General features: G+C 49.6%; 1 protein-coding gene across 1 annotated transcript in view; it reads right to left on the bottom strand.

The window, feature by feature from the left end:
- RELB (RELB proto-oncogene, NF-kB subunit) overlaps window positions 1–16,902 on the bottom strand; it is a 44,358-nt gene that overhangs the window by 8,775 nt on the left and 18,681 nt on the right. The window contains exons 5-8 of the mRNA XM_025367251.1: window positions 12,123–12,280; window positions 9,340–9,431; window positions 9,023–9,154; window positions 5,275–5,379 (exon numbers count right to left, since the gene is read on the bottom strand). Of these exons, the coding sequence (XP_025223036.1) occupies window positions 5,275–5,379; window positions 9,023–9,154; window positions 9,340–9,431; window positions 12,123–12,280 (487 nt within the window). The remainder of the gene's footprint in view (window positions 1–5,274; window positions 5,380–9,022; window positions 9,155–9,339; window positions 9,432–12,122; window positions 12,281–16,902) is intronic.

Below are 16,902 nucleotides of genomic sequence, written 5' to 3'. Positions count from 1 at the left end.
CGGCTCACTGCAACCTCCGCCTCCCAGGTTCAAGAGATTCTCCTGCCTCAGCCTCCCGAGTAGCTGGGATTACAGGCGCCCACCACCATGCCTGGCTAATTTTTTTTGTTTTTGAGACGGAGTCTCGCTCTGTCGCCCAGGTTGGAGTGCAGTGGTGCGATCTCGGCTCACTGCAGGCTCCGCCTCTGGGGTTCACGCCATTCATTCTGCCTCAGCCTCCTGAGTAGCTGGGACTACAGGTGCCTGCCACCATGCCTGGCTAATTTTTTGTATTTTTAGTAGAGACAGGTTTTCACCATGTTAGCCAGGATGGTCGCTATCTCCTCACCTCATGATCCACCTGCCTTGGCCTCCCAAAGTGCTGGGATTACAGGTATGAGCCACCACACCCCACCAATTGTTTGTATTTTTAGTAGAGACAGGGTTTCACCATGTTGGCCAGGCTGGTCTCGAACTCCTGACCTTAGGTGATCCTCCCACCTCGGCCTCCCAAAGTTCTGGGATTACAGGTGTGAGCCACCGTGCCCGGCCTTGTTTTGTTTTTGTTTTTGTTTTTGTTTTTTTGAGACAGGGTATTGCTCTGTTACCCAGGCTGGAGTGCAATGGCATGATCTTGGCTCACTGGAACCTCTGCCTCTGGGCCTTGAGATCTTCCTCCCTCAGCCTCCCAAGTAGCTAGGATTACAGGCATGCACCACCACACCCAGCTGATTTTTTTTTTTGTATTTTTTGTAGAAAAGGGGTTTTGCCATGTTGCCCAGGCTGGTCTCAAACTCCTGGATACAAGCAATCCTCCCACTTTGGAATCCCAAAGTGCTGGGATAACAGGAGTGAGCCACCATGCCTGGCCTCTAATATTCCTAAAAATAAAACTAATCACCAGGCACGGTGGCTCATGCCTATAATCCCGGCGCTTTGGAAGGCCAAGGTGGTGGATCACTTGAGGTCAAGAGTTCGAGACTAGCCTGACCAACGTGGTAAAACCCCATCTCTACTAAAAATACAAAATTAAGCTGGACGTGGTAGCTCACACCTGTAATCCCAGCACATTGGGAAGCCTAGGAGGGTGGATCACCTGAGGTCAGGAGTTCAAGGCCAGGGTGACCAACATGGTGAAACCCTGTGTCTCCTAAAAATACAAAAATTAGCTGGGTGTGGTGGTGTGCACCCGTAATACCAGCTACTCAGGAGGCTGAGGCAGGACAATCACTTGAACCCAGGAGGCAGAGGTTTCAGTGAGCCGAGATCACACCATTGTACTCCAGCCTGGGTGACAGAGTGAGACTCCGTCTCAAAAAAAAAAAAAAAAAAAAAAAAAAATTAGCCAGGTGTGGTAGCACACACCTGTAGTCCCAGCTACTTGGGAGGCTGAGGCAGGAGAATTGCTTGAATCAAGGAGGGAGAGGCTGCAGTGAGCTGAGATTGCTTCATTGCACTCCAGCATGGGCAACAAGAGTGAAACTCCGTCTCAAAAAAAAAAAAAAAAAAACGAATCATAGTGGCAGCTAACTTTCTATTGAGCACCTATTATGTGCCAGTCACTAAGTGTTTTACGTATATATATATATTTGTTTGTTTGTTTGTTTGCTTGTTTTTGAGACGGAGTCTCACTCTGTCACCCAGGCTGGAGTGCAGTGGCGCGATCTCAGCTCACTGCAAGCTCTGTCTCCTGGGTTCACACCATTCTCTTGCCTCAGCCTCCCAAGTAGCTGGGACTACAGACGCCCGCCACCACGCCTGGCTAATGTTTTGTATTTTTAGTAGAGACAGGGTTTCACCGTGTTAGCCAGAATGGGCCGATCTCCTGACCTCATGATTCGCCCGCCTCGGCCTCTCAAAGTGCTGGGATTACAGGCGTGAGCCACTGCGCCCGGCTTTTTTTTTTTTTTTTTTTTTTTTTGATATGGAGTTTCGCTCTTGTTGCCCAAGCTGGAGTGCAGTGGCACGATCTCGGCCTCCCGGGTTCAAACAATTCTCCTGCCTCAGCCTCCCAAGTAGCTGGGATTATAGGCATATGCCACCACGCCTAGCTATTTTTGTTTTTTTGTTTGTGTGTTTTTGAGACAGAGTCTCATTCTGTCTCCAGGCTGGAGTGCAGTGGCATGATCTCGGCTCACTGCAACCTCCGACTCCCTGGTTCAAGCAATTCTCCTGCCTCAGTCTCCCGAGTAGCTGAGATTATAGGCATGCACAACCATGCCCAGCTAATGTTTGTATTTTTAATAGAGACGGGGTTTCACCACGTTGGCCAGGATGGTCTCAATCTCCTGACCTCGTGATTTGCCCACCTCGATCTCCCAAAGTGCTGGGATTACAGGTGTAAGCCACCGCACCTGGCCTTGTTTTATGTATTTTTATATGTATTATCTCATTTAATCCTTATAACAACTTAAGAGGTAGGTAGAATTACTATCCCCCTCAAGTCCAGGGATCCTCAAGGTTACCCTCAGGTTGTTCAGTAAGAGGACTCAGAGGACAGCATACAGTCGTACTCACAGCTATGATCTGTTATGGCAAAAGGATACCAGGCACAGTCAGCAGAGAAAAAAGGTGCCTGGCCAGGCGTAGTGGCCCACACCTGTAATCCCAGCCTTTTGGGAGGCTGAGGCTGGCAGATCACTTGAGGCCAGGAGTTCAAGACCAGACTGGCCAACACAGCAAGACCTTGTCTCAACAAGAAAATTAAAAAATTAGCCGAGCACCGTGGTGCACGCCTGTGGTCCCAGCTATTCAAAAGGCTGAGGTGGGAGAATCACTTGAGCCTGGGAGGTCGAGGCTGCAGTGAGCCATGATCGCACCACTGTACTCCAGCCTGGGTGACAGATGGAGAGCCTGGTTCTAAAAAAAAAAGGAAACTGAGGCTTGAAGGTGTTGAGATGTCACACAACTGGTAGTGGAAGAGTCAGGATTCATGATGGTATTCTGCCTGCTATTTATTTTTCTTGTCTTACTGCATTGCCTGTCATCACAGTAACTCTATGTACTGAGGCTTTATATGTGTCAGGTATATATAGATTGCCTCTAAGTCACACAACAACTCTATGAAGAAGGTACTATTAGGTACCTTATTATATAAAGAAGAAAATGAAGGCACAGAGAGGTAAAGTCACTTGTCCACAGTCACACAGCCAGCAAGTGTTAGAGCCAAGATGGGAACCCAGGAAGGCTAGAATGCTTCACTACCAACTCTGTTATAACTTGGGGAAGTTACTAGATAACTCTGGAACCAGTTTCTTCACTTTATTTTATTTTATTTTGAGACAGAGTCTCGCTCCATTGCCCAGGCTGCAGTGCAGTGGCACCATCATAGCTCACTGTAACCTCCAACTCCTGCACTTAAGCAATCCTCCTACCTCAGCCTCCCAGGTAGCTGGGACTATAAGCACATGCCCCAACATGCCTGGCTATTTTATTTTACTTTATTTTATTTTTTGAGACAGAATCTCACTGTGTTGCCCAGGCTGGAGTGCAATGGCATGATCTCGGCTCACTGCAACCTCTGTCTCCCAGGTTCAAGTGATTGTCGTGCCTCAGCCTCCCAAGTAGCTGGAATTACAGGTGTGCGCCACCCCACCTAGCTAATTTTTTTTTTTTTTTTTTTTTTTTTTTTGAGACGGAGTCTCGCTCTGTCACCCAGGCTGGAGTGCAGTGGCCGGATCTCAGCTCACTGCAAGCTCCGTCTCCCGGGTTTACGCCATTCTCCTGCCTCAGCCTCCCGAGTAGCTGGGACTACAGGCGCCCGCCACCTCGCCCGGCTAGTTTTTTGTATTTTTTAGTAGAGACGGGGTTTCACCGTGTTAGCCAGGATGGTCTCGATCTCCTGACCTCATGATCCACCCGCCTCGGCCTCCCAAAGTGCTGGGATTACAGGCTTGAGCCACCGCGCCCGGCCAACACCTAGCTAATTTTTATATTTTTAGTAGAGACAGGGTTTCACCATGTTGGCTATGCTGGTTTTGAACTCCTGACCATAAGTGAGCCACCCACCTTGGCCTCCCAAAGTATTGGGATTACAGGTGTGAACCACCATGCCCGGCCTAATGCCTGACTATTTTTTAATTAAAATAAAAAGAATTTTTTTTTTTTTTTTTTTTGTAGAGACAGGGGCTTGCTATGTTGCCCAGACTGGACTCAAACTCCTGGCCTCAAGTGATCCTCCCTGCTCAGCCTCCCAAAGTGCTAGGATTACAGGCATGAGAGACATGCCCAGCCAGTTTGTTTTTGGTTTTGATTTTTTGAGACAGGGTCTGTCTCTGTCGCCCTGGCTGGAGAGCAGTGGTGCAATCTTGGCTCACTGCAGCCTGTGCCTCCCAGGCTCAAGTAATCCTCCCACCTTAGCCTCCCAAGTAGCTGGGACTACAGGTGCACACCACCACACCTGCTAAATTTTTTATTTTTTGTAGAGACGAGTTTTCACCATGTTGCCCAGGCTGGTCTCGAACTCCTGAGCTCAAGTGATCTGCCCGCCTCAGCCTCCAAAAGTGTGCTAGGATTACAGGCATGAGCTGCTGTGCCCAGCTGTTTTTTTTGTTTGTTTGTTTGTTTGTTTGTTTTGAGATGGAACTTTGCTCTGTCACCCAGGCTGGAGTGCAGTGGCATGATCTTGACTCACTGCAACCTATGCATCCCAGGTTCATGCAATTCTCCCGTCTCAGCCTCCCGAGTAGCTGGGATTACAGGTGTGAGCCACCACGCCCAGCTCATTTTTGTGTTTTTTAGTAGAGATGGGGTTTCACCATGTTGGCCAGGCTGGTCTCGAACTCCAGAGCTCAAGTGATCCGCCTGCCTCAGCCTCCCAAAGTGCTGGGATTACAGGCTTGAGCCACAGTGACCAGCTATCTTTTTTTTCAAAAAAGCCTGTTTGAGGAAGGGCCATTTGAATAGCTGTGAATGAAGTGGAGTTACTTCTTCTGTCCTCTGTTTGCTTTACCCATAGCCCTTATCACAACCACCATAAACCGTTCATTTATGCAATTCCACCCTTAACATCAGAATCCTCTGGACATGTCGTGAGCTCTGTGATGGCACCGCCTAGCACGCAGCATGGGTCACCACAGATGAGCCTCCGTCTTCCTACGCAGACTGGTGAGCCGGCGACTCAGGGAGTTAATGAACCAATCAGCTGTATCTGACTGCAAAGACAGCATTCTGGACTCTTGCACTCTGGTGCCCTGGTTAACCAGCTCTTTCTCATCCATTCACCCGGGCTCCCTGGCTACGCCTCCAAGTTGCCAGACCCCGCGCTACCCGAGCTTGCTGCCCCAGGCCCCTCACCTTTCTGCACCTTGTCGCATAGCAAGTAGAGCTCCTCGCCACCCGTGCACGGCCCGCTTTCCTTGTTAATTCGGCAAATCCGCAGCTCTGACGTGTTTGTGGATTCTGGGAAGGAGAGAAAGAAGTGTATTAAAAAAAAAAAACACCGAGAATTCAGTCACCGAGGGGCCGAGGAAGGAGGATGGTTTGAGCCCAGGAGTTCCACACCAGCCTGGGTAACATGGTGAGACTCTAGCTCTACAAAAAGTTTTTTTGTTTTTTTTGTTTTTTTTTTTTTGAGGCGGAGTCTCGCTCTGTCGCCCAGGCTGGAGTGCAGTGGCCGGATCTCGGCTCACTGCAAGCTCCGCCTCCCGGATTTACGCCATTCTCCTGCCTCAGCCTCCTGAGTAGCTGGGACTACAGGCGCCCGCCACCTCGCCCGGCTAGTTTTTTTGTATTTTTTAGTAGAGACGGGGTTTCACTGTGTTAGCCAGGATGGTCTCGATCTCCTGAACTCGTGATCCGCCCGTCTCGGCCTCCCAAAGTGCTGGGATTACAGGCTTGAGCCACCGCGCCCGGCCCAAAAAGTTTTAAAAATAAAACTTAGCCAGGTGTGGTGGCACATGCCTGTAGTCTCAGCTACTTGTCAGGTTGAACTGGGAGGATCACTTAAGTCCAGAAGTTCAGGCTGCAGTAAGCTATGACTGCACCACTGCATGACTGCCTAGGCAACAGAGTGAGACCCTATCTCTAAAAAAAACCATAATAATAAACAAAAATAATTTTTAAAAAATGTTTAAGGGAGACCTTCAGACCTCAGGGAGAGTTGATGGGGTCCCAGGTCAGAGAAGGTTCCTTGAGGAGAGTTTGATAGACTGTAATCTTGTAGTGGACACCTGTTGTTTTCCCCATCTAATCTAGTAGTCCTGGCCCCTCTTCTTTTAACAGCCTCCAATTTTCCCTCAAGGGACCACCCCTCATCTTCGTAATTGGGATTGGGCAGGGCTGAGCCCAATTCCTAGCTCAGCAGTAATTGATCATGTGCCCCGGAGCTGGCCAATCAGAGCAGTGTGTCCCTCTGGTCAAAGCTGATTGGTGAAAAAGGAGCAAATGACCAAAACCAGGCCAATGAGAGATAGACCTGAGGCTTGAAGCAAAGCTATTAGGTAAGAGAAGCTAAAAGCAGCCTTGGGAGTGGGGAAGAGGTGCCGGGCAGGTAGGATATAAGCCTGGATTCTAACTTGGAGGAAGAACAGCTGAAAGACAGACAGATCTCTAATGACATCAGTGAGGTCCTGGATGCAGCCAGACCTGAAGCACTATGCTACATCTGCATTTTTCTCATTAATAGAACAAATTATTCTCTTTTTTTACCCCTTAAGCCTATTTAAGTTGAGATTCTATCACTTGCATCCATAAATGCCCTGACTGAATTAATATCCCATTTTGATAATTACAGCAGCCACTACGGGTTGGCTAAAACCTACCAGTTATTCCCAATCCCCTTTTCTATGCCTGTACCCCTCTATAGAGGTTGAAAAATCTAAGCACTTGCTTTCCCAGACCACCCTGCAACTAGGAGTGGCCATGGGACCAAGCTCTGGCCACTGAGAAATAAGCAGAAGTCTACCAGGGTGATTCTGTGGAATATAATGCACTCTTTCAGAAAGGGAGAGAGACGATTACTTATGCTGCCTCTTCCCTTGGGCTGCCTGGTATAGTTGTACAGGTTGTTCATTCTACAATACTAGAAGACCCCTTTTTTTTTTTTTTTCTTTCCCCCCCCCCGAGACGTAGTCTCGCTCCTTCACCCAGGCTGGAGTGCAGTGGTGCGATCTTGGCTCACTGCAAGCTCTGCCTCCCGGGTTCACGCCATTCTCCTGCCTCAGCCTCCCGAGTAGCTGGGACTACAGGCGCCCGCCACCATGCCCAGCTAATTTTTTGCATTTTTTTAATTTCTTTTTTTTTTTTTTTTTTTTTTTGAGACGTAGTCTCGCTCTGTCGCCCAGGCTGGAGTGCAGTGGCGTGATCTCGGCTCACTGCAAGCTCCGCCTCCCGGGTTTACGCCATTCTCCTGCCTCAGCCTCCCGAGTAGCTGGGACTATAGGCACCCGCCACCTCGCCCAGCTAGTTTTTTGTCTTTTTTTTTTTTTGTATTTTTTAGTAGAGACAGGGTTTCACCGTGTTAGCCAGGATGGTCTCAATCTCCTGACCTCGTGATCCGCCCGTCTCGGCCTCCCAAAGTGCTGGGATTACAGGCTTGAGCCACCGCGCCCGGCCAATTTTTTGTATTTTTAATGGAGGCGGGGTTTCACTGTGTTAGCCAGAATGGTCTCCATCTCCTGACCTCGTGATCCGCCGGCCTCGGCCTCCCAAAGTGCTGGGATTACAGGTGTGATCCACTGCACCTGGCCAAGAATTTTTGCATTTTTAGTAGAGATGGGGTTTCGCCATGTTGGCCAGACTGGTCTCGAACTCCTGATCCCAGATGATCCTCCTGCCTCGGCCTCCCAAAGTGCTGGGATTACAGGCGTGAGTCACCACACCCAGCCCCCATTTTTCTTTTTTTTTTTTCTTTTTTTTGAGATGGAGTCTCGCTCTGTTGCCCAGGCTGGAGTGCAGTGGTGCAATCTAAGCTCACTGCAACCTCCGCCTTCTGGGTAGCTGGGATTATAGGCGTGTGTCACCATGCCCAGCTAATTTTTGCATTTTTAGTAGAGAGAGAATTTTACCACATAGGCCAGGCTGGTCTCCTGACCTCAAGTGATCCACCCACCTCAGCCTCCCAAAGTGTTGGGATTACAGTCTTGCTCTGTTGCCCAGGCTGGACTGCAGTGGCATGATCACAGCTCACTGCAGCCTCAACCTCCTGGGCTCAAGCAGTCTTCCCACCTCAGCCTCCCAAGTAGCTGGGACTACAGGTGCATGCCACCATGCCCAGCTTTTTTTTTTTTTTTCGAGACGGAATCTCACTCTGTTGCTCAGGCTGGAGCGCAGTGACACGATCTCAGCTCACTGCAACCTCCGCCTCCTGAGTTAAAGCAATTCTCCTGCCTCAGCCTTCTGAGTAGCTGGGATTACAGTTGCCTGCCACTGCGCCCAGCTAATTTTTGTATTTTTAGTAGAGACAGGATTTTGGCATGTTGGCCAGGCTGGTCTCAAACTCCTGACTTCTCAGGTAACCTGCCTGCTTCGGCCTCCCAAAGTGCTGGGATTACTGGCATGAGCCACCGCGCCTGACCACCCAGCTAATTTTTTTTTTTTTTTTTTTGAGACGGAGTCTCGCCCTGTCACCCAGGCTGGAGTGCAGTGGTGCTATCTGGGCTCACTGCAAGCTCCGCCTCCTGAGTTCACGCCATCCTCCTGCCTCAGTCTCCCGGGTAGCTGGGACTACAGGCGCCCGCCACCACGCCAGGCTAATTTTTTGTATTTTTAATAGAGACGGGGTTTCACCATGTTAGCCAGGGTGGTCTCGATCTCCTGACCTCTTGATCCGCCCACCTCGGCCTCCCAAAGTGCTGGAATTACAGGCGTGAGCCACCGCGCCCAGCCACTAAATTTAAATTTTTTTATAGAGACAGGGTTTTGCCAAGTTGCCCAGGCTAGTCTTGAACTCCTGGGCTCAAGCAGTCTTCCCACCTTGACCTCCCAAAGTGTTGGGATTACAGGCGTGAGCCACAGCACCTGAGCCACTCATGCCTCTGTAAGCGGGACATTCTGACACCTGCGGCCAAGGGCAATCCTAACGGCCACAGCACTCTCAACTCACTCTTGTCGTAGACGGGCTCAGAAAGCACAGGGTCCATGCGGCGCATCTGTCCCTGCTGGTCCCGATATGAGGCCTGGAAGCAGATCCTCACGACATTCATGTCTACTTCCTGATGGTTCTTCAGGGACCCAGCTGTCGGGGGAGATATGGGGAGGCTGAGGGTGGGAAGTGGAGACCCTCTTTGGGGTACAGGGGAACGGGGAAGGGATGGGGCTAGAGGAGACAGTGGGGCCTGGAGTGGTGAGGGGACCAGGGTGAGCACAGAAGGCAAGGGCTTTGGGAGGACGCATGATGGTCAGGTCAGGCAGGGGGCTCACCATTGTACGGGTCAATGCCCAGTTGAATCTTCCGCTCAATGGCAGCCTCAATCTCCTTCTTCCTCACACACTGGATGCCCAGGTTATTAAAACTGAGGGGATGATGGGGGAGGGAGAGGAGTGCTCGTGAGCAGGCAGGTGTGGCCCTAACCTGCAGGAGGGCTCCGGCAGATGCTGCTGTGGGGCTCAGGCTCTCAGGGGCTGACATCCCAAGCCCAGGGGTCCCAGCATTAGAAAGGGTCTGGGGTTTAAACCTCTTAGAAGGCCAGTGTCGTGGCTCATGCCTGTAATCCCAGCACTTTGGGAGGCCGAGGCAGGAGGATCACGAGGTCAGTAGTTCAAGACCAGCATGGCCAATATGGTGAAACCCTGTCTCTACTAAAAATACAAAAATTAGCTGGCACAGTAGTGCATGCCTGTAATCCCAGCTACTCGGGAGGCTGAGGCGGAAGAATCACTTGAACCCGGGAGGCAGAGGTTGCAGTGAGCTGAGATCGCACCACTGCACTCCAGCCTGGGCAACAGAGATAGACTCCATCTCAAACAATAAAAAAATAAATAGAATAAACCTTTTGGCCAGACACTGTGGCTCACGTCTGTAATCCCAGCACTTTGGGAGGCTGAGATGGGCAAATCAGGTCAAGAGACCGACACCATCCTGGCCAACTTGGTGAAACCCTGTCTCTACTAAAAATACAAAAATTAGCTCAGTGTGGTGGCGTGTGCCTGAAATCCCAGCTACTCAGGACGCTGAGGCAGGAGAATCGCTTGAACCCTGGAGGTGGAGGTTGCAGTGAGCTGAGATCATGCCACTGCACTCCAGCCTGGTGACAGAGCAAGAATCTGTCTCAAAAAATTAAAATAAGTATGTCAAGGATTCTTGAGAAGACCCAGAACATGCCTCATCTTTACCACATGAGAACACTGGCCAACTTCATCTTTAATAAGAAAACTGTGGGGCCAGGTGTGGTAGCTCACGCCTGTCATCTCAGCACCTTCGGAGGCCGAGGCGGGTGGATCACGAGGTCAGGAGTTCCAAACCAGCCTGACCAACATGGTGAAACTAAAAATACAAAAATTAGCCAGGTGTGGCGGCTGGCGCCTGTAATCCCAGCTATTTGGGAGGCTGAGGCAGGAGAATCGCTTGAACCCAGGAGGCAGAGATTGCAATGAACCAAGATCACGCCATTACACTCCAGCCTGGGGAACAGAGTGAGACTCTGTCAAAAAAAAAAAAAAAAAAAAAAAAGAAGGAAACAAAGAAGGAAGGAAGGAAAGAAAGAAAAAAACCCTGCAAATTAAACACCAATGAGATGCCTTTGTTTTGTAGCACTCATCAAAATAGCAAAAATCAAAATGTTTCATAATACCTTGTGCCGGTGAGGTTGTGGAGAATCAGGTGCTCTCTCACCCATTACTGATGGGAGTGTAAATTGCATAACATGGCAGTATTCATTCATTCTACAAATATTTCCTGAGCACCTGCTATGTACCAGTTACTGTGCTGGACACTGGTAATACAGCAGGGAACGTAAGAGACAAGATCTCTGCTCTCAGAACTGACATTTTCACTCAGTCTAAAAATCACTAAAATTAAATCTTCAGGACTTGAGCGTGAGCAATACTCAGCCCTACCTCTGAAGTGTGTGCTGCCTTTAGGGCTCTGCCCAAAGTCAGCGCAACACAGTGAAGTGTGTCACTATCTTTCTGTCTCTTTGCACTATGAATAAATGCTGGCTGGGCGCGGTGGCTCAAGCCTGTAATCCCAGCACTTTGGGAGGCCGAGATGGGCGGATCACGAGGTCAGGAGATCGAGATCATCCTGGCTAACATGGTGAAACCCCGTCTCTACTAAAAAAATACAAAAAACTAGCCGGGCGAGGTGGCGGGCGCCTGTAGTCCTAGCTACTCGGGAGGCTGAGGCAGGAGAATGGCGTAAACCCGGGAGGTGGAGCTTGCAGTGAGCTGAGATCCGGCCACTGTACTCTAGCCTGGGCACAGAGCGAGACTCCGTCTCAAAAAAAAAAAAAAAAAAAAAGAAAAAATGCTTACAGTTTTAGATGTAGCCACTGTATGTTGTGTAAGCATTTGTGGACATATGCAAAATAAAAGTTATACAGTGCTTCTGCTTTAAAATGAAAGAAAAGGCTGGCACGGTGGCTCATGGCTGTAATCCCAGCACTTTGGGAGGCCGAGCTGGGAGGATCACCTGAGGTCAGGAGTTCAAGACCAGTCTGGCCAACAAGGTGAAACCCCGTTTCTACTAAAAATACAAAAAATTAGCTGGGCATAGTGTCGCGCACCTGTAATCCCCGCTACTCAGGAGTCTGAGGAAGGAGAGTCACTTGAATCTGGGAAGCGGAGGTTGCAGTGAGCTGAGATCACGCAATTGCACTCTAGCTTGGGCAACAAGAGCAAAACTCCATCTCAAAAAAAAAAAAAAAAGATAAATTGTACAGTAAGAGAAAGAGCAGGCCTTGCAGTTAAGTCAGGTCTGCAGTCAAATCCCAGCTCTGCCATCAATTATCTGTGCTCCTTACCCTCTCTGAGCCTCAGTTTCTTCCTCTACAAAATAAGGATAAAATGTATGTGAATCTGTGTGTGGCAGGGCTCCCAGCCTAGGTGAGGCTCTCTACTGTCCCCACGCCTGTTTCCCCACCTAGGAGAGGCAGTGGGGAGGGTGTACCCAAGCTGCCCTCTGCTCTAAGGTTTTATGTGCGATCTCCAGCCACTCAGAATCTCCATAATCAAGGACGAGAGGTTGGAGATCAGCGGGTGGGTACCTGTGCCGGGGGCTGACGTGAGGCCGGAGCCGCACTCTGCAGACGCCGTCAGTGCAGTCTTTCCCCACGAGGCTGTGGGGGTGGACTCGGTGAGGCCAGTCCTTCCACACCAGGCAGGCAGTCACCTCCACCTCCCGCAGCCCTCCGCAATCCCGGAGCTGCAGGAAGAGAAGTGCTCTTTGGAGCTCCCATCACAGATGCCTGCACCCATCCAAACTCCTTGGGGCCTGCCTCCCTTGGCAGCTCCCCAACCCTCTCCCCACTGGGTCATCTGTCGGGAGCTCTCCAACCTTCTACCCCGACCAGGATGATGGAAGGTGTTTGCTTAAGAACACTTTGGGCCAGGCGAGGTGACTCATGCCTATAATCCCCTCATGTCGGAAGGCTGAGGCGGGCAGATCACCTGAGGTCAGGAGTTCCAGACCAGCCTGGCTAACATGGTGAAACCCCATCTGTACTAAAAATACAAAAATTAGCCGGGCATGGTGATGCATTCCTGTAATCCCACCTGCTCAAGAGGCTGAGGCAGGAGAATCGCCTGAACGTGTGAGGCGGAGGATGCAGTGAGCCGAGATCTTGACAGTGCACTCCAGCCTGGGTGACAGAGTTTGTACAAAAAAAAAAAAAGCCACTTTGATATCCTAAACCAGAAGCTTCCAACTGATGAACTGGGGGGCCTCATATAATATCTGCCCTACAGGTTGCCTTTTTAGGCCACCCAGGCTTTTCTTTTTTTTTCTTCCAGACAGGGTCTCGCTCTGTCACCCAAGCTACAATACAGTGGCAGGAGATCTCAGCTCACTGCAACCTCCGCCTCCGGGCTCAAGGGATTCTTCTGCCTCAGCCTGCTGAGTGGCTGGGACTACAGGCGCACACTGCCATGCCCGGCTATATATTTTTGTGTTTTCAGTAGAGACGGGATTTTGCTACATTGTCCAAGCTGGTCTCAAACTCCTGAACTCAAGTGATCTGCCTGCCTTGGCCTCCCAAAGCGCTGGGATGACAGGCATGAGCCACCATGTGAAAATTTCAGTGTCATAGAAGACTATAAAGATGGGTGGCATGGCCGGGCACAGTGGCTCACGCCTGTCATCCCAGCACTTTGGGAGGCCAAGACGGGCAGATCACGAGGTCAGGAGATCGAGACCATCCTGGCTAACACGGTGAAACCCTGTCTCTACTAAAAATACAAAAAATTAGCTGGGTGTGGTGGCCGGCGCCTGTAGTCCCAGCTACTCGGGAGGCTGAGGCAGGAGAATGGTGTGAACCTAGGAGGCGGAGCTTGCAGTGAGCCGAGATGGCGCCCCTGCACTCCAGCCTGGGTGACAGAGCAAGACTCCATCCCCCCCCAAAAAAAAAGATAGGTGCCACATTTGGGGTTAAAAGACAACAAATGATGGACCAGGCGCAGTGGCTCACACTTGTAATCCCAGTACTTTAGGAGGTTGAGGTGGGAGGACTGCTTGAGCCCAGGAGTTCAAGAACAGCCTGGGCAACATAGTGAAACCCGTCTCTATAAAAAATACACAACTTGGCCGGGCGCGGTGGCTCACGCCTGTAATCCCAGCACTTTGGGAGGCCAAGGCGGGCGGATCACGAGGTCAGGAGATTGAGACCATCCTGACGAACACGGTGAAACCCTGTCTCTACTAAAAATACAAAAAATTAGCCAGGGGTGGCGGCGGGTGCCTGTAGTCCCAGCTACTCGGGAGGCTGAGGCAGGAGAATGGCGTGAACCCGGGAGACGGAGTTTGCAGTGAGCTGAGATCCGGCCACTGCACTCCAGCCTGGGCGACAGAGCGAGACTCCGCCTCAAAAGAAAAAAAAAAATACAAAAATTAGCCAGACGTGGTGACAGGCGTCTATAACCCCAGCTACTCTGGAAGCTGAGGCGGGAGGATCGCTTGAACCTGAGACGTGGAGGTTGCAATGAGCCCAGATCGTGCCCCTGCATTCCAGCCTGGGTGACAAAGACCCTGTCTCAAAAAAGAATGAAAAAAGAGAGAGAGAGAGAGAAATAATAAATTATGTATTGTGACGTGGGTGCCTGGGTGGTAGGTAATTATACTGTGTAAACTACATATGTATACATTAAATGTAAAAATTCAGAGCTTTAATCTTGACTATATATGATCAACTGTAGCTTAATTTTTTAAAAAAGGAGAGAAGGGCTGGACGCAGTGGCTCACGCCTGTAATCCCGGCACTTTGGGAGGCTGAGGTGGGTGGATCACCTGAGGTCGGGAGTTTGAGACCAGCTTGACCGACATGGAGAAACACTGTCTCTACTAAAAATATAAAATTAGCTGGGAGTGGTGGTGCATGCCTGTAGTCTCAGCTACTCGGGAGGCTGAGGCAGGAGAATCGCTTGAACCCTGGAGACGGAGGTTGCGGTGGGCCCAGATCGTGCCATTGCACTCCAGCCTGGGTGACAAAGCAAGACTCTTTCTCAAAAAATAAGTAAATACATAAATACATAAATAAAGGGAGAAGGAAAGAGACTAATGAGATAGGACAACCAAATGCAACATGATCCTTGGTTAGATCCTGGATTGAGGAGGAAGAAATAACAATAAAACACATTTTGGGAACAATTGGGAAATTGAAATATGGACTGTATATTTATTACATGATTTGACGGGATTACTAATTTTCCTAGGGGTGATTAATGAGATTGTAGCTACAGAGGAGCTTATTATTAGGAGATGCATACTGAACGATTTAGGGGTGAAGTAGCATGATGGCTACCATTCATTTGTAAATGATTCATCAAAAAAACAATGTGTGGGCCAGGCATGGTGGCTCACACCTGTAATCCCAGCACTTTTCGGAGGCCAAGGAAGGTAGGTTGCTTCAGCACAGGAGTTCAAGACCAGCCTGGGCGACATGGTCAGACCCCATCTCTATAAAAAATACAAAAATTAGCCAGGTGTGGTGGAATGCACCTGTAGTCCCAGGTACTCAGGAGGCTAAGGTGGGAATGCTTGAACCCTGAAGGACCAGGCTTCAGTGAGCTGTGATTGCGTCACTGCACTCCAGCCTGGGCAACAGAGCAAGACCCTGTCTCAAAACAAAATAAAAATGTATCTATCTGTGTGTGTATATTTGCCTGTGCGGAGACAAAAAAAGAGACATAGCAAATGTGGAAAAATGTCAACTGGTGAATATAGATGAAAGGCACTCACCTTTCAGCCGAGCGTGGTGGCTCACACCTATAATCCCAGCACTTTGGGAGGCTGAGGTGGGCCAATCACCTGAGGTCGGGAATTCGAGACCAGCCTGACCAACATGGAGAAATCCTGTCTCTACTAAAAATACAAAATTAGCAGGGCATGGTGGCATAAGCCTGATCCCAGCTACTCGGGAGGCTGAGGCAGGAGAATTGCTTGAACCCGGGAGACGGAGGTTGCAGTGAGCTGAGATTGGCCCATTGCACTCCAGCCTGGGCAACAAGAGCAAAACTCTGTCTCAAAAAAAAAAAAAAAAAAAAAAAAAAAGGAATAATAAATTTATCAAAATGTATAAATTAAGTATGTGCAATTTTTCTTACATCAATTATACCTCAATAAAATAAAACAAAAACTAGACAGGAAAAAACTAAAACTTTTTTTTGCAACTAAAAAAGGAAAACTTGGAGCCCACAATTAAAATTATAAGACATCACGTTATTTCAGATTTCCAGAGTTTTTTTTTTGTTTTTTTTTTGTTTTTTTTTTTTAGACAGATTCTCGCTCTGTTGTCCAGGCTGGAGTGCAATGGTGTGATCTCAGCCTCCGGGCCCTCAAACTCCTGATCTCAGGTGCTCCGCCCACCTCAGCCTCCCCAGATTTTTTTTTTTTTTAAATGAGGTTTTAGCAAATGAAGCCAGAATTTTTGCTCAGCAGCCGCAGGCAGCAGCAAATAAAAACCAGCCCCGTTAGATAGGGCCAGTCTCACTTGGCATCTCTGAGTCACCGGCTCAGCCCTGCTGGCATCAAAGACTCTCTGAACTTCTAAAGCCCAAGCCTCTAAAATACCATTAACTATTGGTCTCAGTGGTGGAGTGCTGCCCCCTAGGGGAAAAATGGCATTTTGGGGGTGGCTGGTTGACACTGTGATGTGGACCCCACCGCAAATAGACAGGACCAGATACACTGGACAGTTTATAATACTGGGGACAGTCCCGCACGGCCATCCCACATCCAGCAAGGCTTCTGAATATCCCGCCAAAGATTCAAGTCAGTAAGAAACCTGTTTAAAATGATCAGATCCCAGAAACGTGCTCTATTGCTGTTGAGTTGGTTGGTTGGTTGTTTTTTGAGACAGGATCTCGCCCAGGCTAGAGTGCAATGGCATGATCTCAGCTCATTGCAACCTCCGCCTCCCAGACTCAAGCAATCCTTCCACCTTAGCCTCCCAAACTGCTGGGCTTACAGGCATGCATCACACCTGGCCCTTGCTCTGTTTGACACAAATAATATTCTTTCCCATAATTTTTTTTTTTTTTTTTTTTTTTTTGAGACAGAGTCTGGCTCTGTCACCCAGGCTGGAGTGCAGTGGCCGCATCTCAGCTCACTGCAAGCTCCGCCTCCCGGGTTCCCGCCATTCTCCTGCCTCAGCCTCCCGAGTAGCTGGGACTACAGGCGCCCGTCACCTCGCCCGGCTAGTTTTTTGTATTTTTAGTAGAGACGGGGTTTCACCGCGTTAGCCAGGATGGTCTCGATCTCCTGACCTCGTGATCCGCCCGTCTCGGCCTCCCAAAGTGCTGGGATTACAGGCTTGAGCCACCGCGCCCAGCCAAA

The sequence above is a fragment of the Theropithecus gelada genome, chromosome 19 (assembly GCF_003255815.1).
Source record: "Theropithecus gelada isolate Dixy chromosome 19, Tgel_1.0, whole genome shotgun sequence".
Classification (NCBI taxonomy): Eukaryota; Metazoa; Chordata; class Mammalia; order Primates; family Cercopithecidae; genus Theropithecus; species Theropithecus gelada.
This window is presented reverse-complemented; position numbering and strand designations above follow the sequence as displayed.